The sequence below is a fragment of the Trichosurus vulpecula genome, chromosome 1 (assembly GCF_011100635.1).
Source record: "Trichosurus vulpecula isolate mTriVul1 chromosome 1, mTriVul1.pri, whole genome shotgun sequence".
Taxonomy (NCBI): Eukaryota; Metazoa; Chordata; class Mammalia; order Diprotodontia; family Phalangeridae; genus Trichosurus; species Trichosurus vulpecula.
The window spans coordinates 31,463,747-31,489,693 of record NC_050573.1 but is presented as its reverse complement, the minus strand read 5'-3'; the positions used below and the strand labels follow the sequence as shown (position 1 = coordinate 31,489,693).

The 25,947-nt window shown below is 47.3% G+C and overlaps 1 protein-coding gene across 3 annotated transcripts in view; it reads right to left on the bottom strand.

The window, feature by feature from the left end:
* The window catches only part of RBM19 (RNA binding motif protein 19), a 197,071-nt gene that overhangs the window by 13,547 nt on the left and 157,577 nt on the right, over window positions 1–25,947 (bottom strand). The window contains exons 24-25 of one of the 3 annotated variants that reach the window (XM_036759174.1): window positions 18,933–19,047; window positions 15,333–15,654 (exon numbers count right to left, since the gene is read on the bottom strand). In XM_036759174.1, the coding sequence (XP_036615069.1) occupies window positions 18,965–19,047 (83 nt within the window). In that variant the 3' untranslated portion in view covers window positions 15,333–15,654; window positions 18,933–18,964. The other 2 variants (XM_036759164.1, XM_036759156.1) reach the window with 2 other exon arrangements.

Sequence of the window (25,947 nt, the reverse complement as noted above, 5' to 3'; positions counted from 1 at the left end):
AAAATGGCATAGTCAGTAGGACAATTTGGCTAGCAGCTGTTGTGGGGGTGAAATACCAACAGAAGCCAAACAACAGGAATGCTGCCAGCAGAGGTTCTTTTGATCTGCTTTACTAAGGAAAGTTACGTTAAAGGGTTAACAATCTTACTTGAAGAGCTGGGGAGCCCTTAACAATGGCTGGCCCAGAGTAACTCGCCACTCCTCCTGTGGCTTAGAGCCCCAAGGGAGACTGCCAACCTCTGGGTTTATATATCTTGTTCAGGGTCAAAGGTGAGTCACACATATGACTCACCCATGTGACCTAAAAGCATCACAAAGATGCCACTTAAATCCACGTGGTCTAAAAGCCTCTGATGTCATAAACATGTCATTCAAACCCATGTAAACTAGGCTTTCCCTTGAGGCAAGGAGGTCATCAAGGACTCCTAATTTAATCAAAGAAACAAAGGCCAAACTCTTCAGGGGCACTTGGTTGGATAAGTGCTAAAAGAGAAAACAGTAAAAAAAGTCCCAACTGAATTAATATTACAGGAGGGTCTTGTCTTTGTCTTCCCCATGCCTAGCTTGGTGGTCTGTACACAGTAGGTGCTTAATACATATTTGTGGAATTGAATTAAGCAACTGGCCTCAAGGTGGCAAAATGAGTCCAAAGAAGAACTAGGATTAGAAAACATATCTCCTGAGCTCCAGAGCTGGATTAGACCATACTGCCTTTGCTGATCCTTTTTATCAGAGCAGGAAGGCTATAATACATAATCTTTTACAGGATCCTGGACCTATGGGGAATGTTTGCCTAAGTAGCTGCTTTTGGGGAGGCATGAGACTTGGGAAACAGGGAGCTGTAGGATGGTGCCCCAAGTCAAAGGGCACTGTGGAGAGGAAGGCTGTTAGTGCCACCCCCCCCCCCCCAACTACTTTGTATTTGTTCTCTATATGCTTATATATTCACATGTTAACTCAATCATCAAACATAAGCACCCTGCAGGCAAGAATTATTTCTTTTTTTTTTTTTTTTTGTATCCCCAGGGCCATATAAGAGATATATGGCCCAGAAGGAAGACCTGGGATTGAGTTCCACCTCTGACACATCTTGGCTGAGTAATGAACAACCATTTTACCCTTCAGGCTCCATGCAACTCCCTGAGATGCGAAGTTCAGAGAAGATGCTGACATACATTGGTTGAGGGGATTTCCTCAACAGGTAGCTCTTTATACCCCAGAACCGACAGGCTCAGGCATTCTCATTGCTCATGCCCAGGAAGCAGCACAGGACATAGTGGGCATTTCATAAATGTTTGTTGATTGACTGCCTGTTTTCTCTATAGAGAAGGCGTGGTAGGGAAGGAGAGTACTGGTCAACATTGCCATTGCAAAATGGAAGGGATGATCCTGATAGAAATAATGGAAGTTGCTTAAGGGACTGTGTTTCTTGATAGCAAGGGACAGTCACACTCTGTTGAATGGAGAAGGAATCATGGCCTTCTCTGTTAGATTAGGGCCAATGATTTGGAATTCTCGCTGTGTGTCTGAGTGGCTGAGTTACTTGAGACCAGAGGTGCTTAAAGCATTTTTGTGTTGGGGCCCTTCTGGCAGTTTGGGGAGGCCCAAGGACACCTTCTCATCATCATATTTCTATATGAATAAAGTAAAATACAAAGGATTACAAAAGATTTTAAGAAGGGCAGGTCAAGAGGAGGTGAATGCAAGGAACAGGGGTGGGCCTCGGCCAAGGCTCCCAGATCATTGCCTCAGTTTATCTGTTCTTATCTTCAGGGTGTTTAACTTGCTGATGTGCCAATGGCAACATTGGTCAGGGATCCTGAGGTGCCTGTATGGATTATGTACAGAACCACACAGCCCCACGCTCTAACTCAGCATCCACAGAGTAGATGTAAAGACTGTTCATCCAGCGTCACTGTCAATATGTTGTCACTGAGTGTTCCCAAGAGTGAGGGAGCTGGAGAACAGCAGCTCAATCGGTAAATTAAGCCTCCTTCTTTAAAGACTGCAAACTTCACTGGTCAAAGACCAGCCAATGGCTGTTTACCTGGCAGAAGTCACCCCCTTAAAGATCGGGGCCAAAGCCTTGAACCTTAAGCTACTGCCTGCCCTGAGAATCAGCGTGTTAGTCTTTTGTCTATAGGCAGTTTTGCGGGGCAATTACTTAGGATTCTAATCTCAGAATATGAAAAGACTGAGGAATAAGAAAAGATGGCCATCATTCATTCCCATTTGAACACAAGCTCCTCAAGGGTAGGATTCCTTTCTTCTCTGCCTCCCTCCCTTGCTCTCTATGTCTCTCTCTCTCTTTCCCTCCCTCCTTTGTTGTCTTTCTCTCTCCCTCCCTCCCTCTCTCTCCTTCCCTCCTTCCCTCCCACCCCCCACAGTAGGCTGGAATCTAGTCCTATTCCAGCAGACCAAGAGATGTCAACTGTAATGGACCTGTTTAGATTTCTGGGGTAACCTATGGACCTTTTCTTAGAACCATGTTTTTGTATGTGTAAAATAAAATAGATAGGATGACAAAGGAAAGCAATTAAATTGAAACGAAGAAGTAACACTTCCTGCCCCCCATCCTACTTCATGGACCCTTTGAAATCTCTCCAAGGTTACCTGAGGTGTTAAGACTAGAGCAAGCACGACACCCCGTCATGGTCAGAATGGGATCAATTGGCATGGGGTTCGAATGAGATAAACAGATGCTGAGTGCTCAGCAAATCTTAAAACGACCTGGATGTCACTGATGAGGATGAGACACAGGAGGAATACTGCAAGCTAAGGACACATCCTATGCACATGAGGCGCTATCAGCCCTGGTGAGTCCACATGTAGCACGACGGCTAGGGTATGGGCTGAGTGCAGGGGGGGGTTCAAAAGGTTTTTAAGCAAGTGTGGCTGCATTTTGCTAACTCAGTTTTTTCCCTTTTTGGATCTGGAAGGTGTAGGGCAGGTATACGTACCGTGAGAGTTATATGTAAGCTGTTGGCAACCTTTTGAAGGATCCCACAACCTGACTCCCACTATGACTCAGTGTAGAGTGGAATGTAAGACTGGCAGCTCCTTGAGGGCAGGCACATTTTGTATTTTATCTTTGGATCTCTAGTGCTTACTCACATGCATATGGGTGGTGGGGGAAGTGGACAGGGAAGACCTGTGATTTCCTCAATCTGAGGGACTGGGGGAGGAAGCATCCCTCTACCAAAGTTCAACACCTGCTCTGCAACTGAACACATGAGGGTTATCTGAGGTCAATTGAGAGATTAAGTGACTCATCTAGGGACAGTATGGGTCAGAGAAGTGTCTTGAACCCAAGTCCTGACTCCAAGGCAGGCCCTTGATCTGCTAAGTCACACTTCCTCTTCTTGTCCACAATTGGTGCTTAATAATTGCTTACTAAGTAAAGAATAAGTGCTCCTGACTCCCAGGCAGGCTCTTTATCTGCCATGCCACACATCATATCCTTGTCCACAATTGGTGCTTAATAAATGCTTACTAAGTAAAGAGTAAGTACTCCTGACTCCCAGGCAGACTCTTTACCTGCCATGCCACACTCCTCTCCCTGTCCACAATGGGTGCTTAATAAATGCTTTCTGAATGAAGGAATGGTATAATGGAAAGAGTGCTGCATCTGGAGTCGGGAATCATGAGTACAAATCCTGGCTTTCTGGCTTGGTTTTGTGGCCCTTTAACCGTCTTCTTCGTCTGTAAAATGGAAACGGCAGCAACAGCACATGTCCCAGGGCTGTGGGGAGGAGAAGTGCTTGTAAACCTCAAGGAGCTCACAAGGAAACGTGAGCTACTAACATCATTACTGCAAGAATGGGTTTACTTGGCATCTTTGGGACAGACCTTGAGACTCTTTCCCTCCCTGTCCTACATCTCACTGTGTTTCTTGTGACAGGATGCTTTTTTCCATCCTCTCTATCTACTGCTCCCCATCTGGAAAGGCTCAACTCAAGCCCACTTCCTCCACGGAGCCTGCTCAGCCCACTGTGACCCCCCTCCCCCATTCTGAACGCACGACGCTTACTGTCTGTATGGAGGCCTGTGGCAGCTGCTGCTGCGACCGCTGTCTGGTCGGTTATTTTCTTCCATGTATTCTCTCCCCAACTTGTTTATAAAACTCCATGAGGCTATCTGCTGCTTCTGGGGAATTCTCTCCCTCACCTGTTATTACAGTGGGGATTCCTTTGTGTATGGGGTGACTACAGAGCTCCCTTTCCAACTCTTGAATGCAGTGATTCTACAGACCTAGCACGTAAATGCTCAATAAAGTGATGGAAGGGACCCCAGAGGTCATTTATTTAGTCTGACTCCATTTCATAGTGCTTAGTGCAGTGCCTGGCACAGAGTAGGTGCTTAAGAAATGCTGGATGACTGTTGACTTTTGCAGAGGAAGAAGCTGAGGTTCAGCAGGCATCAGGGAGGAGGAAGAGCCCTGGGCGTGGAGACTGAAGGCTCGAGTTCAAGTCTTGCCAGCTACTTGACCACTCGTGCGGCCCCTGACAAACTGGGAAGCTCATTCTGGCTTCAGTTTCCTCCTCCAAAAGGAAGGGGTTTAAGCAGACGATCTCTAAGGTGCTGTCAACATTCCAATCCATGAGCCCGTGAGCCGGATGGAGCAACATCAAGAGCCCTGCATTGGGAGACCGCCATGCTGGCCTCCTGGGTGTGTTGCTGAACTTGTGCTCTCTGGGACCCCTGGGCGCAGGCCCCCACCCCATCATGTGTGGCCACTGCACTAGCTGCTGGGGGAGGGGCAGCCTGCCCCGAGTCTCCCCTAACTCCAGTACAGCCTCCGACTGGTCGTCAAACTGGCCTTCCTAAATAAAGCACAGGTCCTACCACATCATCTCCCCAATTCAATGAACCCCGGCGGCTCCTGTCACCATCAGGATCAAAGAGAGAAAGCTCTGCTTGTTCAGCCTTTCAAAACCTGGCTGACCCCACCCTTTATGCCCACCATAATTTGTAGTACTGGCCTCCAAACCCTCTTTGTTCTAGTGCTTTCCCTTGTGAATTATTTCCAGTTGATCCTTTCTATGGCCTGTTTGTGCCTAGAGGTCTTAGGGAATGGGGTAGGGGTGGGTTTTGTGTCGTTTTTTTTTGTTTGTTTTGAACCTTTCTTTGTATCCTCAGTGCTTAGACAAGTGCCTGGCACTTAAAGTGACTTGAGGGCCATGCCCCTGTGAAGACATCTCCTCCCCCAACTCCATCCCTTCCACCTTTGTTTGATATCTTCCTCTATTAGAATGTAGGGAGGCAGCTGGGTGGCTCCATAGTTGGAACACTGGGCCTGGAGTTAGGAAGACTAGAGTTCAAATCCAGTCTCAGACACATCTTAGCTGTGTGACCCTGGGCAAGTCACTTAACATGGTTTGCCTCAGTTTCCTCACCTGTCAAATGGGCTGGAGAAGGGCAAACCACTCCAGTATCTCTGCCAAGAAAAACCCACTGACAGAATGGTCTATGGGGTCACAAAGAATCAGGTGTGAATGAACAATAACAAAATTGGAATGCTAGCTCCTTGAGTACAGACTGTTTTTCTTTTCACTTCTATTTGTATCCCCAGTGCTTTAGCAGTGCCCGGCACAAAGCACGTGCTAATGAAGTATTTGTTGCCTCACCTGGACAGAAGACCTAGGGTCTCCTCTTGGTTCTGCCGCTGACCTGTTCCAGCAAAGTCGCTAACACATCTGTTATCCTAAATTTCTTCACTGGTAAACTGAGAGAGAAGACAGGCTCCTTTCCCTCTTGGTTCTAAAGTTCCATGGCTCCAGATGGCCCACACGCTCCTCTCCCACCCCAGTGTGGTTCCCCACTCTCAATGTTTGGCACTGGTCCACTGGAAGTTAAGGAGGGGAAGAGACGTGACAGAGGAGCCCAGGACATATAAAGGGATGTTCCCCTGATTCTATTAGCAATAAGAGAAGATGGCATAGAAATCTTAATTTTTCTGGGGCCAGTGATTTTCCCCATTCCCCCAAATGATCTAAGAGATTCTGTTAGGAATCCTTCCTACCTTTGAGAAAAATTTTATTAAGTGCCTACTACGTGTCAGGCACCATGTTAGAGGCTGGAGATACAAATATGGAAGTAAGCCTGTCTCTATCTTTGGGATGCTTACACTCTGCTGGGAAAGAATTCTAAAAAGAAAGAAAAATCCCTACTTTTAAAGGCCAGAATAAGTAAATGTTTCTCCCTTCTCTCAGGGAGCCCAGAGGCAACTGCTGTTTCCAACTCTACATGTCTAAAAAAAAATTTTTTTTTGCTAGTTTCTGGCTGCAGCCCAAGGGTGGGACATTCCAGCCCCCAAAGATCATTTGCACAAAAGCTGCAATTAAGTCAAAGTGGGGGTTTATTAAGGAAGCCAGAATGAAATCTCGGCAAATGCTAGAATTAGATTGCATCCCTGCCATTTAGCCACTAAACCACAAGGCCTTGTGATCTAGTACATGGTGAGGAGCAATCCTGCTTCCTGCAGAGCCTCTGATGGCGAGTGCCTCCGGCCTCAGAATACTCATCTGGACAAAGCCAAGGGCAAAGAAGGGGGATGAAGGGGTGGCCACTCTGCTGGAGGAGGAGGGGGGCGGTCTTCCATACTCTGCTTCCTCCTTCCAGTCAGACTGTGGGGATAAAACAAGGCTGACCTGGGAGGGAAGAGAGAGAGGCTTCCTGACAAGGAGGGCTGTGTCCCAAAGCAGAATGGAAGGTTGGGGTCCCTTAGGCAGAGGTGTGCAAGCAAAGTCTGGGCGACCCCTAGTAGAGTACAACACAGTATTTGTAGGTATGGAGTTGATAGAGCACCTCCAAGGCCTCCTAGTCCAACCCCTAGATTCTACAGATAAGGTGCAATGACTTTGGGGCGTGCCATCGGCAGGATATGGAGCACCAAACTTCTTATGATTGCTAAGTTCATCCTGGAACCTCCATTTTCAGGACAGGCTCAGGTGGGCATTGCTTACCCCTTCACCCCTATTTCTCCACTCTGCGGCACCCTTCTCACCTTGGAAGATCCCCTTGCCCAGGGTCCCCCTCCTCCAATTGGTCAAGTTCTTCCAGGAATCTCCATAGCCACGCTCGCTCACTCACTCACTCCTTCACTCCTACCTGTCTTACCCTGGGCACTTAACGCATGCTTATTGACTGAATGGCCAGCTTCAATGGGAGAGCTCCTCTAGAAGCTGGGGTGAGTAGGCTGGTGGACTGGGGGTCCTGGGGCAACTTGCTGTGTTCCCTTGGACTGACGTGCCTTCCCTCTCTGGGCTCATGAAGGGAATGTGGACCAGGTGATTCCTGCATTTTCATCCTGACATTCTTTGATGCTATGTCCTTGACACCTCTGAGGCAAGACACGCTTAAAAGTCATAGGCTTGTGGATTTAGATTAGGAGTCCACCTCACAGAACATCTCTCCAAACCAATGCCCTCATCTGAGAGAGGAGGAAAGTGGGCACTTCAATGACTTGCTCAGGGTCATACGGGGCCAGGATTAGACGGACTCCAAATCCAATGAGCCTTCCCAAAGAAGTCTCTGCCCTACGGTTCATAACTATATTGAGTTTTTTGAAGCAATGATGCTCATGGCCCTAGGTCTGCCCACTGGTTTTTGGTTAATTGTGACCACAGCATCTTCAGGTGGTCCAACCTGCCAAGACATCAGCCACATTCTTCAGCCTCCTGGGCCACTGGCAAAGGGCTCCCCTTACCATCTCTAGCAATTAGCTGTAACACATGTACCCACTTGGGATTAATTGCATTTGATATTTAAAAACAAAACAAAAAAAACACATTAGATTTCTTTTGAGTTAAATTATCTGAAAAATTGTCCTGTAGCAAGCTGCTGAACAAGAAAAGGATCATTAAGGGGGAAAAAATGGAGTGAGAGGCCTTCATTAGAGGCTGGGGGTGGGGACAAAAGACAAGGCTTCCAGGATGGGAGAGCACAAGCCCCTTTTTTTTTTTTTTTTTTTTTTTTTTTAAGATGAGCACCAAAGGGTTAAAGTCATTTTCATTAAAATTTAAATTTCAGCAGGCGATCTCACTCTGGTTCTTCAGCCCTCCCCTTCTCCCCTCCCTTCCCCTTCCCCGGTGCCTCTGAACGTTAGGCTGGCAACCATTTCATATTTCAATCTCGGCAGAACAAATTGAATTAGATGTTGAAACCAAACTCGGCTCTGTTCTCCAAAGCCTACATGCTCGGCTAGCGCTAATCCTTTTCGCTGCTGCTGCCGAGCACCGAGAGGCTCAGCAAGAAATCTGCCCCACCACAAAAGACAAAAAAAGGGGGGAGGTAGGGGAAAAAAAAGGAAGCGTGTGAGTTAAAAAAAGAAAGAAAAAAAAACTCACTGAAATTGTCTTCTACTTGACACTCGGGCCTAAGAGGGCTGGAGTCAGAGTGTTACACGAAAAACCAACCATGGACAGAGGCAGGATTAGTCTTTTGCCCCCAGAATTTTGGTCTGCCTGCCCTCTTTGCCCAAATTACATCTAGAGAGACTGCTGAGGGTCTTCCTCCTAGCCCTTCCTCTCCCATCTCCCCCTTTAAACAACAAGAGGAGGATCCCAGCACTCTTAGTGGAATTTCAGAGCTCAAGTCGGATCTCAGCTTTATCTTTTTTACATCATGTTTTCCAAATCTTGCTGCCCATCTTCTACCCTTCCCCTCCCATCTCCCCTTGGTATTTCCAACCCCAGTATGTAAATCAGACATGAGAATGCCAATTGGAAAGTTTCCGATGGGGAGATCCATCACTGCCACATCACTGCCAGGCCTGTCCTCTCAATTTCACATGTGGAAATCATCACTTTGCCACTGACCTTCTTTTTAGACTGGGGGAGTCTGAGGACTTGTCTGGGAGCTCAAGGCAAAGTGTTCAAATCCTGACTTTGGTCAAAAGGAGAAAGGGTCATTTAATGGTCTCAACTGGGTCGTTCGTTCATGTCAAATCCCCAGTCTCCAGATAGTCAAAAGCAGTAGAAAAGAAAAAAAAAAGCTGAAGAGAAAGCTAGCTCATGTGGTTAGGGTCAAAGAACTCCACAATATACCAAGATGAAAGGGATCTTATTGACCACCTAGTCAATTCAGACTGGAAAAAGGAATACCCCATTCCCACCCCACCCTTCCCCCGGCCATGCCCAATGAGGGACCCTCCAGCCTTGAAGAATTCTAAGGAAGGGAAGCCCACTGCCTCTAGATGAAGCTTAAACGAGAATTTCATCTTCATCTTTAACACTGTTTCTTGGCAGCCTCCATGTCCCCTTCCCTTCCCTGGGATGGTTCTGATGGTCATACCCAGCCTATACCAGCCTCCTTACTACCGCCACTCGCTGCTCCCCATTCTGCCCTTTGGACCAAAGCTGAACCAGTCTAGACCCTCCTCCAGATCAGAGCCCCTCAGATACGTAACAGGGACCATGCCCTATCCTGAGGGGTTTCTTCTCTGACTTATATATCCCCAGTTCCTTCCACTGACCTTCATGTGTCACATACACGGAGGCCCTGTACTGTGCTAAATAATGTGGCCCAAACCAAAGGCCACACTCCAGCTGGGCAGAGAGCAGCAGGACTAGGCACTTCCTCATTCCCGGAAGCCATGGAGTCGAGTCAAGGTCCTATGACCTTTTTATGGCTCCTAGACTGTACTGTTGACTCATATTGAGGTTCCTCTCCTGACCCAACACACACACTTAGACCTTTTCCAAACAAACTGCTATCAGCAAAAGCCCATGGCCATTCTCCACGCAGTGCCAGCCAATACTGGCGCAGTTCAGGGAAATGTTTAACCAACAAAAAAACCCAATAAATAAATAACTAAACGCACACACAGAGCATGCATGCACGCATGTAAAATATAAATTAATAGAAACTGTTACGTACAGTAAGAGACAGATTTTGGGCCAGCTCATGGAAAATCTTCCCAAAGCTGTTCCAAGGGGCTGGGCTGCCTCCAGAGTTGCTGAGTTTCTCCATAAGACAGGTCTTCAGGTAAGGTTAAGTCAAGATAACAAGCATTTAGTAAGCACCTACTATTGGCCAGGCACTATGCTAAGCACTGGGATGCAAAGATAGATAAAAATTAAGATAAATGAAAAACAGTCCCTGACCGTAAGGGGCTCGCAGTCTAACGGGGGAGATGGTATGAACGTGACCAGCTGTGTACACTGGAGGTGATCTCAGAGGGAAGGCACTTCTGGAGACCTGGGAAGGGCTTCCTGGAGAAGGTGGGACTTCAGCTGAGGAATCCAGGGAAGCCAGGAGGCAGAAAGGAGAACAGAGCACATTCCAGGCATGGGGTACAATGACGAGGGAAAATGTTTGGAATTTGGAGATGGATCCTCATGTGCGAGGAATAGCCAGGAGGCCAACGTCACCACTCTGCAGCCCCCGTGGAGAGTAAAGAAGTATGAGAAGAATGGAGAGGCAGGAGGGGACCAGGTTGTGAAGGACTCTGAATGCCAAATGGAGGAAGAGCTTCTCCTTGTCAGGGACAATGCAGAGGAGATTCCTGCTCATCTACAGGTTGGACTGGATGAGAAGGGTCATAGCCTACAGGCTTTGTGTGGCCTACAACACTCCTGAGTGCGGCCGGAACTAGATTAAAATGTAATCGAGAAATAATTAACAAAAATAAATAAAAATACAATAAAACACACATAATGTTGAAATGTGGTTTTCTAAGTCAATATGCTGTCCCCGGGGATCTTTATGTTTGGGTGAGTGGAGTCTGACATCACTAAGCTAGATGACCTCTGGGACCCTCTCAGCAGTAAATGTATGATCTTATTATTGTGGAGATTACTTAGTTCAATTTTTAATTTGAATAATGAGGAAATTTAAGCCCAGAGATGTTAAGTTGAACAAGGTCACCCCGAGCGGCCAACAGCAAAGCCAGGCACCGTAACTCTGAATCCAGGCCTCTTTCCATGCCACAATAGTGCTTGGGATGTAACATATGACTTCAGTTTGTTAACTGACGTTCTGCACATGATACTTTTCTTTTCCAGATTAGGCTGTAGTTGAGAGAAGTCTAAGACGATGGAGGCACTGGGGCCAAAAGGTGTATGGCCATCTCCCATGCTGGCTGGTGCTCCCCTTGTCTTGTGCGGATTTACAAAACCCTCCTGCTTAGAGAATGGTTGTGAAGGTTGTATTTTATAAACTTGGAAGCGCCACAAAAATGGGACTGATTAACATGACGTTCGTCATAATCAAGATTATGGGTAGTGCTGAACAAATGGTTAATGCTGGACATTAGTCGGATAACAATGAATTATTTGCCTGAAGGTTTGTTCCATGAAAACGAACATATATGAGCAATTCAATCATTGTCAATCTACACTTACTGTGCCCCTGTCAAGTGTGGGGCCCTGTGCCAGGTGATGGGGGCACAATAAAAGGAGTACTCACGTCTGAGTGGGCATCTTCTGTTAGTAGAGTTTATACTGAGCATTCATATCAACAGTTGGGGGTTGCTGCACACTACCCACCATCTACATGTACATCTAAGTTCTACAAAGTTTCCAGGAGCAGTGGCGGGGAGGGGATGGGGAGCTACAAAGGGCTGGCAAACATTCTTCCAACTCAAGCTCCTCGTGCAACACGTAGATGGAGGGTGTTCAGAGTCAAATCTGTGTCAGCTGAATTTGCCTTCTCTACCTAGTCATCTGGGTGTGACAATCCTATACTTGATACAAACAGCAATAATCTGTCAACCACTTGGCCCTAGAGGTGCTGAGGTGTTGGAGATGATGGGCAAGCAGGTCTCAGACTGACGTTGCTCACAAACAGAATCACTAAATGATTCTGAACGTTAAATGGCCACGAGGGAGAAGAGCCCACGCTGGTTATCCTGGATGGTCCGACAGCAATGTGGGAAACCAAGGGTCCCAAGGCTGGGTTTGTGGTGGATCGGCACAAGGTGATGCCTTCTAGTAGTCAGAATACTATCAGCTTATTAACAGGCTTATTAACAGTTTATACATATACACACTATTACACAAGTTCTGTGGGACATTTTCCCTTTAGTAAAGGCACACTGATTTCCTCACACTAAGTTCCACATAGAAAGCATCCTCACTGTTGTCTGCTGTGAGTAGGCTACATTTCTAGGGGAGGGGAGGGGAAAGAGAGGACTTTTTTTACATCTGGGGGCTTGACTGCTAGAGGGACAGTTTGATGCGCTGGACCTGTGTTTGAATACGGGCTCTGCTACTTATTAAGTCATTACTGAACATTCCAGGATAATGCAGCTGTTTCATGAGTGCAGTATTTTAGAATCAGGACCCAGGGTTGAGTCTCAGCTCTGCCACTTCCTTCCTTGTGTGACCCCAAGCAGGTCATTCTCCTCTGACAGGTCAGCATCCTATACTCTGAAATGTGGCAGGAAGGGTTGGTCTACATGAAGCCTTTTCCAATTCTAAATCTTGTTCCCATGATTCTATTTATCCTCAGAATAAGCTAATGGGACAGACTAATATAACCCCCTCTGATGATCCCCCAGGCCAAAATAATGCACAGGCAGGAAAGAAAGGGGAGGTGTGTTTTCCTAAAATCAGCCAGGAACTGGCAGAGTGGAATTAGAACATGGGGCTCCGAGCCTGATCCCACACAACCCGGTGATGGTTGCAGACTGCTGAGGGAAGAGTATGGAAGCCAAGAGACAAGGCGGACAGTCACAGTATTTAGATGTGCAGTGTTAACAACTGGTATTCAGATAGGTGCCCAAGAAGATGAGTGGTCACTTCTCATGTTTTATTGTTTGAAATAATTTTTGGGACATGTGGTCAGGTAGGAAAATAAAAATAAAAAGCCATGGTCTAGTGGCCTCCAAAGGTTGCAGAAGAGTTGTAGTATTGGGTCTATGGTGAAAAAGATGGTGAAAAATCAACTCAGAGAATTTTAGAATCAAAAAGGACCTTAGAACACAGAGCATCATGACCAGCACGGACCTTTTTGGAACCTCAGAAGCCACCTGGTCCAACCCTCTCATCTTGACAGATGAGGAAACTGAGGCTGAGGGGGAGAGGGGTAGGAGGCTAGAAAGCACCCACAGGGAGGCTCTATGCTCAAGGTAGTAGCAGGAGAATAAGCGCAGCATGCATCTCCCCCTCCCCCCCGCCCAAGTCTTTTTTGAGGTGGGGCAGAACTGGGCTTCACAGGGTGACCCATCCCTTTCCCCTCATATCCATTCTTCTTCTGAAATTTCCTATTGTTTTCAAAGGCACAACCTTCCTTTTGCTCATCAAGGTTCCCAAGATCCTTCCTCTTAATCTACAAATCCAGGCAGCTGCCAAATATCGTCTATCACTTCCAGTTCTCAGCATTTCCCATGTCCATCCCCTTCTTTCCTCTCCCAAAGTCACCGCCCTAGCATTGGTTTTCATTACCTGGACTATGACAGCAGCCTCCTGAATGGTCGTGCCGAATCTCTCCCCTACATCCCCCACATAACTGCCAGTGACACTACCTCACTCTCCTACTTAATAAACTCCAATGGCTCCCTAGTACCTCTAAGATCAAATACTATTGCATCTTTCTCACATTCTCTTAAAATTTCTATTTTGTGTAGGTTTTGTAATATACATACGTAAATAAATAAAACTTATAAATAAGTAAATATGCATATGTTGGGGATGTATATTCAACATTTTTTTTTCCTGATAAGAGTGTGTGATTGACAAATTTTGGTGATTGTTCTTCTACAGAACAGAATCACAGAGCGGGGAAGTGCCTCAGAGAATCTCCAGGGGTGGGGAACCTGTGGCCTCGAGGCCGCCTGTGGACCTCTAGGTCCTCAAGTGCAGCCCTCTGACTGAATCTAAACTTCACAGAACAAACTGACACGTGGCCTCGAGGCCCCTGATTCTAACCCAATTCCTTTATTCTCCAAATGAGGAACCTGAAGCTAACAGAAGGGAGAGTAACCCAGGAACTAGGGGCAGTGCTTAGTTCAGCTGCATTTTCGAGTTTTCTATAAGCTCTAGTCCTCAGCCCAAAGGACCCCCGAGCCCTGAAGGAGTCCTGGGCTGTATTTCACCTCTGCCTGACCGCTAACTGCCCAATGCTTATCAACAACTAGCCAATTCATAGATGGCATTTATGCTGGATGACCTGTTCTCAGTCTGGCATTTGGTGTCTGGTTCTTTAGTCGAGGCCTCCTTTCCTCAACAAGAGCCCAAAGCACATCTGGACGGTCCAGGCTGAGCTCTCTGAAGGAGCCAATGAGAGGGATATAGCTCTGTTTGTGTCATATACTTTCTGAGATATCCTTGTGGGCCAAAGTAGGCCGCAGCATATGACTAATGATGACTTGCATGTGAGAAAAGTGGTTCCCAACCTTCCTGAGGACAAGGACCCCTTCTTAATGTCATGTAATTTCACACATGCCCCCTTCATCTACCCCCCAAAATCACTGCAGACTATTTGCACCAGTGGACCAAGAAAACACCCAAGGACCAAATGATAACGTTTGGTGTGCCCCATATAGATCTGAAGGCCCTTTGCAATGGTCCTTGGTCTAGAGCAGAGGGCATGCAAATTACATCTAAGGATGAAGTCTGGCCACCACTGCTTAGCTCCAGAGCTAAGAATGATTTTATACATTTAAAAATATTAACTGTTTGCTGACCCCTGGTCTAGAATATGGGAGCCACTGTCATCAAAGACATCCTCAAGGTCATAAATAACTGGAAAAGGAAGTGGGCTGCTCAGTGAGAGTGAGGATGGTCCAAATATTGCATTAGCATCCCCGAAATATGAAGGCACCAGGAAAATACCCAGTACACTCAGGGGATAGATCCTCAAAGGGAAAAGTCCTGGCTGAGAAGGCACAGGTTGGGCTGTGAACTGCCCTGGTGGCAGGGCGTATCCACACAGCTTAAGGCATAGATCTATCCCAGCGGAAAGTCACCATAAGGCCACCATCTGGCTCCTAAGTGTAATCATCTTGGTTTGTGGGTAAAAAAAAATGTTTTTTTTTTCAGTTCCCCTCTGCTATGTTAGGGACACTTGCATGTGTATAAATAGATATAATATATAAATGCATATAGGTATATGCAGCTTATAATATGTGCATATATATGCATACAAACATACATACACACGTTATAAGCTGCACAATTAGATTAATAGAGCTATATATACATATATATTTTACAAGCTGCATAATTAGATTAATGGTTGATACTGTATGCATCCACCTAGACAATATAAGCTTCTTCCCCACCTTTTATAAAGAAAAATACTTATTTTTAGTTTTCAACATTTACTTCCATAAGATTTTCAGCTCCAAATATTCTCCCTATCTCTTCCCTCCTCCCACCCCAAGACGTTGTGCAATTTGATATAGATTCTACATGTAAGTCCATACTGAACCTATTCACATTAGTCATGTTGTAAAGAATTAAAACCAAAGGCAGAAACCATGAGAAAGAAGAATCGAATAAATATGGAGAGCAAACAGTCTGCTTCGATCTGCATTCAGACTCCACAGTTCTTTCTCTGGATATGGACAGCATTTTCCATCATGAGTCTTTTGGAATGACAATACAGGCTTCTTCATGGGGGGAAAAGGCATTTAATAACACTGGGATTAGTCGGTGAGTCAAAAAGCACTTAATGAGTGCCTACTGCATGCCAGGCTCTGCGCTAATCCTAGGGATACAAAGAAAGGCAAAAACTAGACCTTGTTCTCAAAGAGAGCTCATCAAAGTTGAATGGAAGAGGTGACAACTCTGTACAGATGAGCCATTGGTGGGATGACCTGGAGAGACCCCCCAGAGGATGGGCAGTAGGATTAAGGAGGCTCAGGCATGCTTCCTGGAGAATGGAGGATTTTAGCTGAGTCTGGAGGAAAGTCAGGAAGCAGAGAACACCAGCCAATATAAATGCCTGGAAGTGAGGCATGGAAGGGCATTAAGGTGGTTGGTGTCACTGGACCATTGAGTGCTGGGGAGCAAAGACCAGGAAGGTGGAGGGAGGGACCCCAGGTTATGAGGGGCTTTGACTGTCAAATGGAGAGTTTTATTTTTGACTCTAGAGGCCAAAGGGGACCACTGGGTTAAGGGGGGTAGGTGTGACAGGATCATTTAGGAGGCACTTCCTTTTAAGTTAGATTGAAGAAGCATTTAATAAGCACCTACTATGCATAAGGCAAGAGTCAAGAACTCAGGTCCTGCATCTGACCCACTGGTGTAACCATGGGGGAACTGCTTAACCACTCAGGGTCCAGGCAACTACTGCAGAGAAGCTGCTAAAGCCCATCAGTGGAAGGAGAGTCAACAACAGGAGCACCTCATGCTGATAAAATCCTAGGTCTATGGAAAAAGAAATGTGTTGGGTCAGGTGATGTGAATCCAAAGATAAAATAATGAATGGTCTCTGCCCTCAGGGAACTGACATTCTGTGTCTCTAACTGGACATGCAGACACATACATTATATAAACTCTCCTCTAGTTACCCAGATGGATAAATCCAACATAATTAGGGAAGATGGTAACAATACGAAGGTGTGGAATTGGAAGGGGCTTCTAGGAGACAGACGTGAGGAAGGAATGTCACTGAGGCAAGCAGGTGGAAGATGGTCCATGGACCTCTGTGTTCAGAGACCCATAAGCAGGCCGAGGGGTTGGTATGTGAAATAAGCTCAGACAGCCAGGCTTGGAGAGGAAGGCAGACCATGAAGGAAGGGCTTTAAATGCCAAGTGGAAGAGTTTGTAATTTATTTTGCAGGCGATAAGAGGGAGCCACAGAAGATTCTTGACTGGAGGAGTGATGTGATCAGAGCTGTATTTTAAGAATAGTTTTGGTAATTGTATGGAAGATGAGCTGGAAAAGCAGGGAGATCAACAGCGTAGGCCAAAGAATGCTTAAGAGCCTGAATGGGTGGTGGGGGGTGTGACAGATGTGACACCAACCTCCTGTTTGTTCCACCAACAAGCTACTCCATCTCCAGACTCCAAGCATTTGCACTGGTTGATGCCCATGCTGGGAATGCTCTCTCTCCTCATCTCTGCCTCCTGACTTCCCAGCTAAAATCCCACCTTCTACATGAAGCCTTTCCCAACCCCTCCCAATTCTAGTGTCTCCCTTCAGTCATGCATTTCCTGTTTATCTTGTACACTGTTTATGTGCAGATATTTGCTTGCTTCTTGTCTCCCCCATTAGACTGGGAGCTACTTGAGGGCAGGGACAGTGCCTGGCATACAGCAGATTCTTAATAAATGCTTCTTAATTGATTGTTTGATGTTAGAGATATTGAGGAGACAGCACTTGACAACTCACTGGCTACGGTGTGCATGCACATGTGTGTGGGTGTTGTGTGTCTGTGTGCACTCATGTGTGCACCCATTCATTTGTTACATCTGGCTAATACCAGCCCAGGCTTGATTTATGCCACCGTCTGGGGTACAATGCTGTATTTCATGAGAAGCTTCCTCAGGCACCGGCCCTGTCACACTGGCACGACCTGAGGGCACTGGAGTCACAGATCCCTAGCCCTTCAAGGTTCCCCAAGTCTAGCAGAAGGGGAGGCAGAGGAAAGGTTAGCAAGCCTACTGCAGTGGCGTCTGCCTGGATGGAGGGGAGGGCAGGTGGTTGTGGTTGGGCTAAAGCCAGAACAAAGCTTCTCCCCCCAGGAACAAGCTTTGCCTGGAAGGTCAAGGACCATGCAGACTAAAGCTTGGCATGTGACTCATCCTGCTCTGTTGTCTGGCCACTGGTCAAAGGACCACAGACTCAGAGTCAGAAGGGACCTGGGAGGAGATTATCTAGGCCAGTTTTCTCAGTTTACAAGTAATAGAATGAAGGCCCGCTTCACCAAGGTAGCAAGACATAGGATTCGAATCCAGGTCTTCCTTTGACTCTGAATCCTGTGCATTAAATGTCCTCCCTATCTTTGTTCCAAGATACAAGGTGACCAGAATACCAAAAAAGCAGGGTCAGGAGACAATTTCCAAACCATAATGAGCCCACGGGGTCAGTGGCTGCTTGGACTTGGGGATTAATAGCTAACCAATTGGCTATTGGTTAATTGGCTAATTAATTGGCTAACCAATACCCTGTGCTAGCTAAAAAAGATGCAGAGATTTAAGTGAACCACAAGCCAAGTGAGCCAACAGTGTGGCGGGGGGCCAACAAAGAACTAAGAGACTCTCCGGCTGCATCTTAAGGAGGAAAGAGGGCCTGCTCTACTTGATTCTGGTCAAGCCACATCTGGAGGGCTCTATTCTCTTCTGGGCTGTGATTCTAGAAGGGCATGCTAAGTAGAATGAATCCAGGATGGAGAGAGGACTGGGAGCCATTCAAAAATAGCCCAGGGAGAACTGCCTCACCCTCCTGCATGGGAAAGGTCTGCTGGGCCCCACAGGCAACAGGTGGTAGCTGAAGAGGCAGATTTTGGCTTAAAGGCAGGAAGAAATTCCTCATGATGAAAGCTACACGAAAACGGGAGGGCTACCTCCAGGGGCTTCAGGGTTCCCCTCTAGTGACTGGCAAGAGGAGGCCAGAGACTGAGCAATCAGCAAACATTTATTAAGAACCTACTGTGTGCCAGGCCCTAGTGACATGGGTATGAAGAATGGAATCATCTTGGCTCTCAAGGGGAGGGGATCCCTGGTTCAGGTATGGGTTACTGTAAAAGCCCTTCGCGGTCCCGAGGTTCTGGGAATGTCTCTTCTTGAGTCTGACCCTGGAAATGTGGCATTCATCCTTGCTGCATCTCCTACAGACGTCAGGACGCTGATTTGTTATGTCAGCCGGAGATAACAGCGCATGATGGGCCCATCTCCCTCCACTCTGAATCAGCAGAGGCCGGTGGCCATCTGCTCTCCCCTCTGCCCCTCTCCCACTGAGGCCAGACTGCCTGCCCTTCCCAAAGGCACGGAGGCTGCAGAGGCCGCCCCCAGCTCCCGGCAGGAATGTGGAAGACGCACCTCTCTCCGCCAGAGCGCAGCTGAAGTATTTGCTACTCGTTGTCCTCGTTCTCGCCCTCCTCCAGCTGCTCCAGGATCTCATCCAACACCACAGACCGCCTTTTCTTTGGGGAATCTATACGAGCCCAGATGGCAGAAGAGAAGAAATGAACAACCGAGAGGGTTGGAAGGCAGCGAGACAGAAAAGACGGAAAGAAGGGGAGAGAAAAAAAAATGTGGTAAGATAGGCACCAGCTCATTACAGTCAGGAACACATGGTTTTCCCCCACAACTCCTTCTCCTCAGACCCAATGCTTGGGTGGTCCCCTAAGCATCTTTTCAGAGGTCTACTGCCCTCGGGCAAAGTCAGTCCTTTTCACAATATCAGGGAGAAAATCCCTCCTGTTCTCATCACATCCTCCTCTGTCCCACTGCACTGAGGGCAGGCTAGAGATCCTCAAGTCTGATCAGCAAGGAGAACAAAGGCAGAGATTCTTCCTTGTACCACCCTGAGCTCAGCCAAGCGAGAGGCATGGGGCATGGACTGGCCTGCTGCATTTGAGAAGAGGAGGCTCTGGGCTCCTCTTTGGAAAGGGAGGGGAACAGGATGGGGAGACAGTTTTGGAAGGGGCTTCTTTCACCAGCCCAACAGTTTGGTTGTAGCCAGGGTTCACAGATTCAGAGTTGGACTGGAGCCTAGAAGCCATGTAGTCTAAACTCATTATTTTCCTCCGTGGAGGAGGAGGGAAATGACTTGGCCAAGGTCACACAGGTAGTAAGCAGCAGAAATGGGCTTTGAATTGACCTCCTTCAGCTCCAAATCTGGCACTCGTTAGACATGGAGGTTGAAATGGGGCAGTTCATAAAAGCGGCTTCCCGATCCTGGGGACACCATCCAAACCACAGTGTCTAAGCCAAGCCTCCCTTACTCACCTCTTGAACTCCATACCCCTGGACTGTGTCCCTGACCTCTCCCAGACTGAAGCCCTGGCTTGCAGTGTGGGTAACTTCGGGCCCTCCCCATCTCTCCCCATCTTTCTTCATCAACACAGGCAAAGCCTACTTTTCTCACCAGCCTCCCCTCCACATGAGGCAGAATGGACTGAGAGCTGACCTGGAAGCCAAGAGGTCAAAGACTGCCTCTGACAAATACTGGGGTAGGACAATTAAGCCAGGAAGACATGAATTCAAATCCGGCATCAGATGCTTACTACGTATGTGACTCTGGGCAAGTCGCTTAATCTGTTTGCCTTAGTTTCCTCATCTGTAAAATGCAGATAATAATTGTGCCCATGTCCCAGGGTTGTTGTGCCTAGCACAGTGTGTAGTCCATCAGTGTGGGTTATTTATTATTCTTGTGGTTGCCGTCACTGCCTGGGGTCATGCAACTCGGAGGTCGATAAGGTGGGATCTGAACTCATGCTTTCAGGTGAGACTGGAGATGGCGTGGCACGGTCAATGGAAATCACAGGACGTACAGAAGTCACTGATAATGATGCTCTACGCACATCTCAGTGTACTGGTAATGTCGATGGTGGGGTGGGAAGGAGGACAGGAGACAGATCGGTGGGAACTGGCCAGGTCCCATGGACCCAGAGAGCGGTCCTGGGCCCAGGTGTGGGCAGGGGCAGGTGGACGGCTCCATCTTTGCAGTGGCCAGTTGTGAAGCACTAGAAAGAAAGGGAGAGGAGAGCTCCGTGCTCCCCTAGGATGGAGCCGGATACTACACACGGCTCGTTTTCTCGTTTCCTCCCCCTCCCCATCTCCCCATTCGAGGCCTCGGCTCTCATTTGCTTCTTCATAATCATCGGGTTCGGGCGGTACACAATGGCCTCCGGAAATTGAATTTGAGGGAAGGTAATGGGATCTGTGGCAGCGGCGGTCAGAAATAGAAGGGCAGAAACGACAAAGTAGGAATGAGGAGCCCGTCAGAGCAGCTACTGCTTCCAACAATGGGGAGAGAGCTGGCGGGGAACCCAAGCCCCTCTCCTCTTCTCCAGAGCCGGACGGGCTATGGGGGAGTTCTGGAGCTTGGCTAGTTACCAATGGCCCACCCGGACTCCAGAGGCCAGGCCGGCCCACGGCTTCTGGTAATCTGCCAGGCCTCAAGAGATGATTGTCAACTGGTCACCACTGATCCTGCCCAACATCCACCTGAGACGATTGAGGGAGGGGAGGGGAAGACAGGGGAGGGAGGAGGGTGGGGAACACTATCCACAGAAGGATTTTTACTGCTACGCAACCCCTGGAAAGTCCTTTTGGGATTGTGGATTTAGATCTGAGGGGCATCTTAGAAGGCATCTGGTTCAACCCAGACAGAGTGTGGTACAGAGGAGAGAGTGCTAGATCTAGAAGTCAGGAAGATGTGGGTTCAAATCTTGCCTCAGATACTCAGTGTGTGACCCTGACAAGTTACAAAATGAAGTGTGTGGATAGATGTCCCCCAAGGTCCTTTATGGCTGTAAATCCAGGCTTCCACCCTCCTATGAACCCTCTCATCACACAAATGGGGAAACCATGGCCCAGAGGTGGAAGCAACTGGACCAAGGCCAAATTGGTAGTCAGGGGCATAAGGCAGAATTTGAACCTAGGTCCTAAGACTCCAAATGCAGCACTCATTCCACGAAAGGACAAGTGTTCCATCTATCCAAGTTCCATGCACCCCTCAGGGCCCAGCAGATGTTGGTCTGAAGTCCAGCTCTGTGACTGACCGCCAGTGTGACCTTGAACGTAACCCTTCCCTCTGCAAAACGTGGGGCTTCGACGAGCTGGCCTGGCAGGGCCTCCTGGTTCTAAGCCTGCGACCTGAGTCTGGAAGCCTCCCTGAATGAACACCTGCAGCACCCACGGATCCTCCCTCCCTTCCTCCTCCCCCCCACTCATTCCTTCACCAGTCCACCTCAGCCCAACAAAATCCCTTATGGAATACTGCCTCCCCAAGCAGTGATTTACCCCTGCCATCCGGCAAGCCAGACAACATTTTGGCCTTCTTATTTCTTCAGCCTGGGTTCCCCAACAGGACTATGAGTTTCTAGAGGACAGGGCTGGGGGCTCACTTCTTGTATCCTTCTCTTCAGGCACCAGTGTTCAAGACAGATTGGCCACCTGATTTCAGCCTTCCCTCAATGAGGACAAACACTCCCTTTAGCAAATGATATTACTAGGCCACACAAGCCTCTGGAGAGGATTAGACAATTTACAACCAGGAGAGCCTCACAGATCATCCAGCCTAATCCCCATCACAGTGACAGCGGATAGAGGGCTGGGTCCTGGAGAGCTGGGAGGGACCTTAGAACAGGGGATGTCAGAGTTAGTGGCGGAGGCGGGGGGAACCTTAGAACATGGAATGTCAGAGCTGGGAGGGGCCTTAGAACAGGGGATGTCAGAGGTAGTGTGTGTGGGGGAACCTTAGAACATGGAATGTCGAGCTGGGAGGGGCTTTAGAACAGGGGATGGCAGAGCTGGGAGGGGCCTTAGAACACAGATCCACTGACTACAAATATGGTGACGCATCCATCCACTGCACTAGGCTATGTCATGAAGAATCCCACAGAAGGAACATCCAAGTCTTAGCTGTTCGCTTTTCAGCCCTTGGGGAATGAGGGTACCTATCTATTAAGAAAGCTGCCACAGTCAGGGTAGCACTGAATTTTTCCACATCACTCCCCTGGTCAAAGGGGAGAGGGGGAAAAACCAAACCAAAACAAACAACTTGCTAGAAACCAGGGCCCTTGGCTCCCCTGGAGGCCTGTAGTTGAGTATCCCTATGGTGCCCATGTTGCATCTTAGTAAATTGGGATGGACCAAGTTTCAGGAATACTCCTGGGAAATCAATGTGTGTGTGGGATTTTTTGCAAAATGAAGCAGGTTTTAAATGTACATGGAGAGCTGGCTACAGGAAGGTGTGCTGGGATGGATTCCTGACATAGATCTGCAACTTCGAACTTCCCGCTCCCACTCTACTCTTTGGAGGTAAAAAGAGGAAAAGAGCACAAAGGACCAATGGCTAACTTATCCTTGGTTCTAATGTCCAATTTCCCAAATTTTGAGTTTTCTCAAGTTTGAGAACTGACAGCAGGAAGCCTGGAGCTGGGCATGGAAGGAGGGGTGGCAGAAGAGCAGTAGCCACAATTCTCGCTTTCACATCCCTGGGAGATCGGGAGAGAGCTTTTTTCACAATAGCCCCACAACCTGGTGGCAGAGATCGCCTTTCTTATTTTAGGAGTAGAAAATTAAGGCTTTGAAGCTCTGGTGCCTTGATAAGGTCACAGGGCTATTAAGGCAGCCAGGTGGTCAAGAAGCGCCTACTTTGTGCCAGGCACTGTGCTAAACGTAGGGACTACAAAGAAAGGTAAAAGACAGTCTGGGTCCTCAAGAAACTTACAGTCTATAACATGCGAAGTGCTATTTACAAACAACGTACAGGATAAAGAGGAAATAATTAAGAGAGGGGAGGCACTGGAATGCAGATGAGGTGGGAAAGCCTTCTGGCAGGAAGGTGACATTATAGCAGGGACTTGAAAGAAGCCAGGAGGCCGAGAAGAGGAGAGAGCTTTCCAGGCATGGGGGACAGCCAGAGAAAATGCCCAGAGCTGAGATGGAGAGTCTGACTCAGGAAGAGCCAGGAGGCTGGTGGCACTGAATTGAAGAGTACATAGGGGTGTGTGTGTGTGTGTGTCGGGGGTGTTAAGGTATAAGAAGACTGGGAAGGTAGGGAGTGGCTGTGTAAAGGAACCCTACAGAGAAGCAATAGCAAAGGAGGAGGTAAAGGAAGCATAAAAAATGAAAATGTAGCATGTTAAAGGGAAATAGTGCTGGAACTGAAGTCAGAGGACCTGGGTTCAAATCCTGTCTCTGCCACTACCTCCCTTTTTGGCCTTGGGCAAGTCACTTAACCTCTCTGGGTCTCAGTTTCTCGTTGGCAAAGTGAGGGAACTGAATGTCTAAGGGTCCTTCTGGCAATAAATTTACAATCAGTTGAGGTCAACCCTGAAATGTTCTTCGTTGGGCTCTACAGACAACAAATATATCTATGTAACCAAAAGCTACCCTTCAATACTTTGTCCATGATTGCTGTTGTTGGTCCTTCATCCTCAAAGAGGACCAATGACATCATGAGTCTTGACCTGCGTGTGAACTGGATTTAAGTGAGTTCGAGCTGCACATGTTTAAAAGGTTATGAACACACAATCCTCAAAAGAATTATAAACTACTAACAACCATGTAAAAGAATAAAATCATTAATAATAAGAGGAAGGCAAATCAAGCAGCCAGGGGGTTGTACCTTACACTCAGCAAAGCCGCTAAGATAACAAAAGATGGGAGCAATCCACATTGTAGGAGTTGTGGAAAGACAGACAAACTAACGTATTGTTGGTGGAGCTGTGAATAGGTTCAACCATTCTGGAAAGAGACTTGGATTTATACAAATAAAGTGACTGAAATGTCCATACCCTTTGACCCAATGACCCACGGCAGTCATTGACAACATGCACCCAAACATTTATAGCAGCACTTTTGGTGGAAGCGAAGACCTTACAACAAAGTAGATGACCACTGACTGGGAATGGACAAACATATTGTGGTTCATGAACGTGATGGAATACTGCTGTGCTATGAGAATATTACTGTGCTGCTAAATTCCAGTGCCCTCCCTCTTAATTATTTTGTATTTATCCTGTATAGAGAATGTTTTGTATGTGTGTATATATATGTATCTATATCTGCATGTTGTCTTCCTCATTAGACTGTAAGCTCCTTGAGGGCAGGGACTGTCTTTTGCCTCTTTCTGGTATTCCCAGTGCTTAGTGCAGTGCCTGGCACATAGTAGGTGCTCAATAAATGTTGTTCGATTCTTTCCTATTTTTCCCCATATAGAGCTTGTTTGTCTACATTTGTTTTCTTGACTCTCTCATTAGACTGTAAGCTCCTTGAGGGCAGGGACTGTCTTTTGCCTCCTTCTATATACCCAGTGCTTAGTGCAGTGCTTGGCACATAGAAGGTGCTAAATAAACGTATACTGATTGATTGACTAAATTAAAGAGAAGCATAAAAAGATTTATACGAACTGATGCAAAGTTCAGCATGAAGCAGTAGAACAGAATATATGATAAATCCGACAGTGTAAATGAAAATAAAAACCATGAAATAATTAAAAATGAATATTGTCAAATTTCAAAGAAGAAACTTGGTCCCAAGGAAGAGACATAAGAAAACGCCTTTGCAGAGGTGGCAGGGCTCCACTGGAACGTATAAGCATCAGATTTTTTTCTAAGTAGTGTTCGGTTTTGCCGAATTCTCCCAATCCCCCTCCCCCCCACCCCCCCCCCCCGCACGCTCCCCTCCCCCATCTTTAAACAAAAAGTCTTTGCTATAAAGGATAGCTCCTAGGGAAGGAGTGGGGAGAAGGAATCAAAGAGGACATTTAGGCTATGGAGAAACAAAAGCCCACTTTGTGGAACAAATAGGGAGGCCTGTTACACTGAAAATGTTACCCTGCATGCTCAAGGGAGATCACTAGGTGTCTAAGGCACAATTCTTGGTGTCAGGGAGCCTGCCCTACAATGAATAAGAACTGATTCAGGAATCTTTATATCACCTATCTCCAAGGAGAACAAGATGCTTCAGTTTGTCTGAACTGGTTCACTTATTTTAAAGGAGGAATGGGCTACGCTCCCCATTCACAGAGGAGGAAACTGTGAGGTCCAGAGGAGTTAAAAAGATAAACAACCCTTGGTCACAGGGTGTGCCACAGTATTTTGGAGCAGAGACCATCTAGTCCAATGCCTTCATTTTTGAGATGAGGAAAACTGAGCCTCAGAGAGGAAGTACTCTTGTTCCAGGCTTCCCGCAAGGTTAAGAGCAAAGTCGGGAGGAGAGTCTGGATTCTGAGGCTTGCACTCTGCATGGTGGCACCAGGACACCTGAAGGAAATTGTGTGAGATCACGGATTTGGAGCCAGGAAGGATCTGAAGAGGTCAGTCAGACAATCAATGCACATTAATTAAGCACCTGATATTGTGCTCTGAGGCACTGG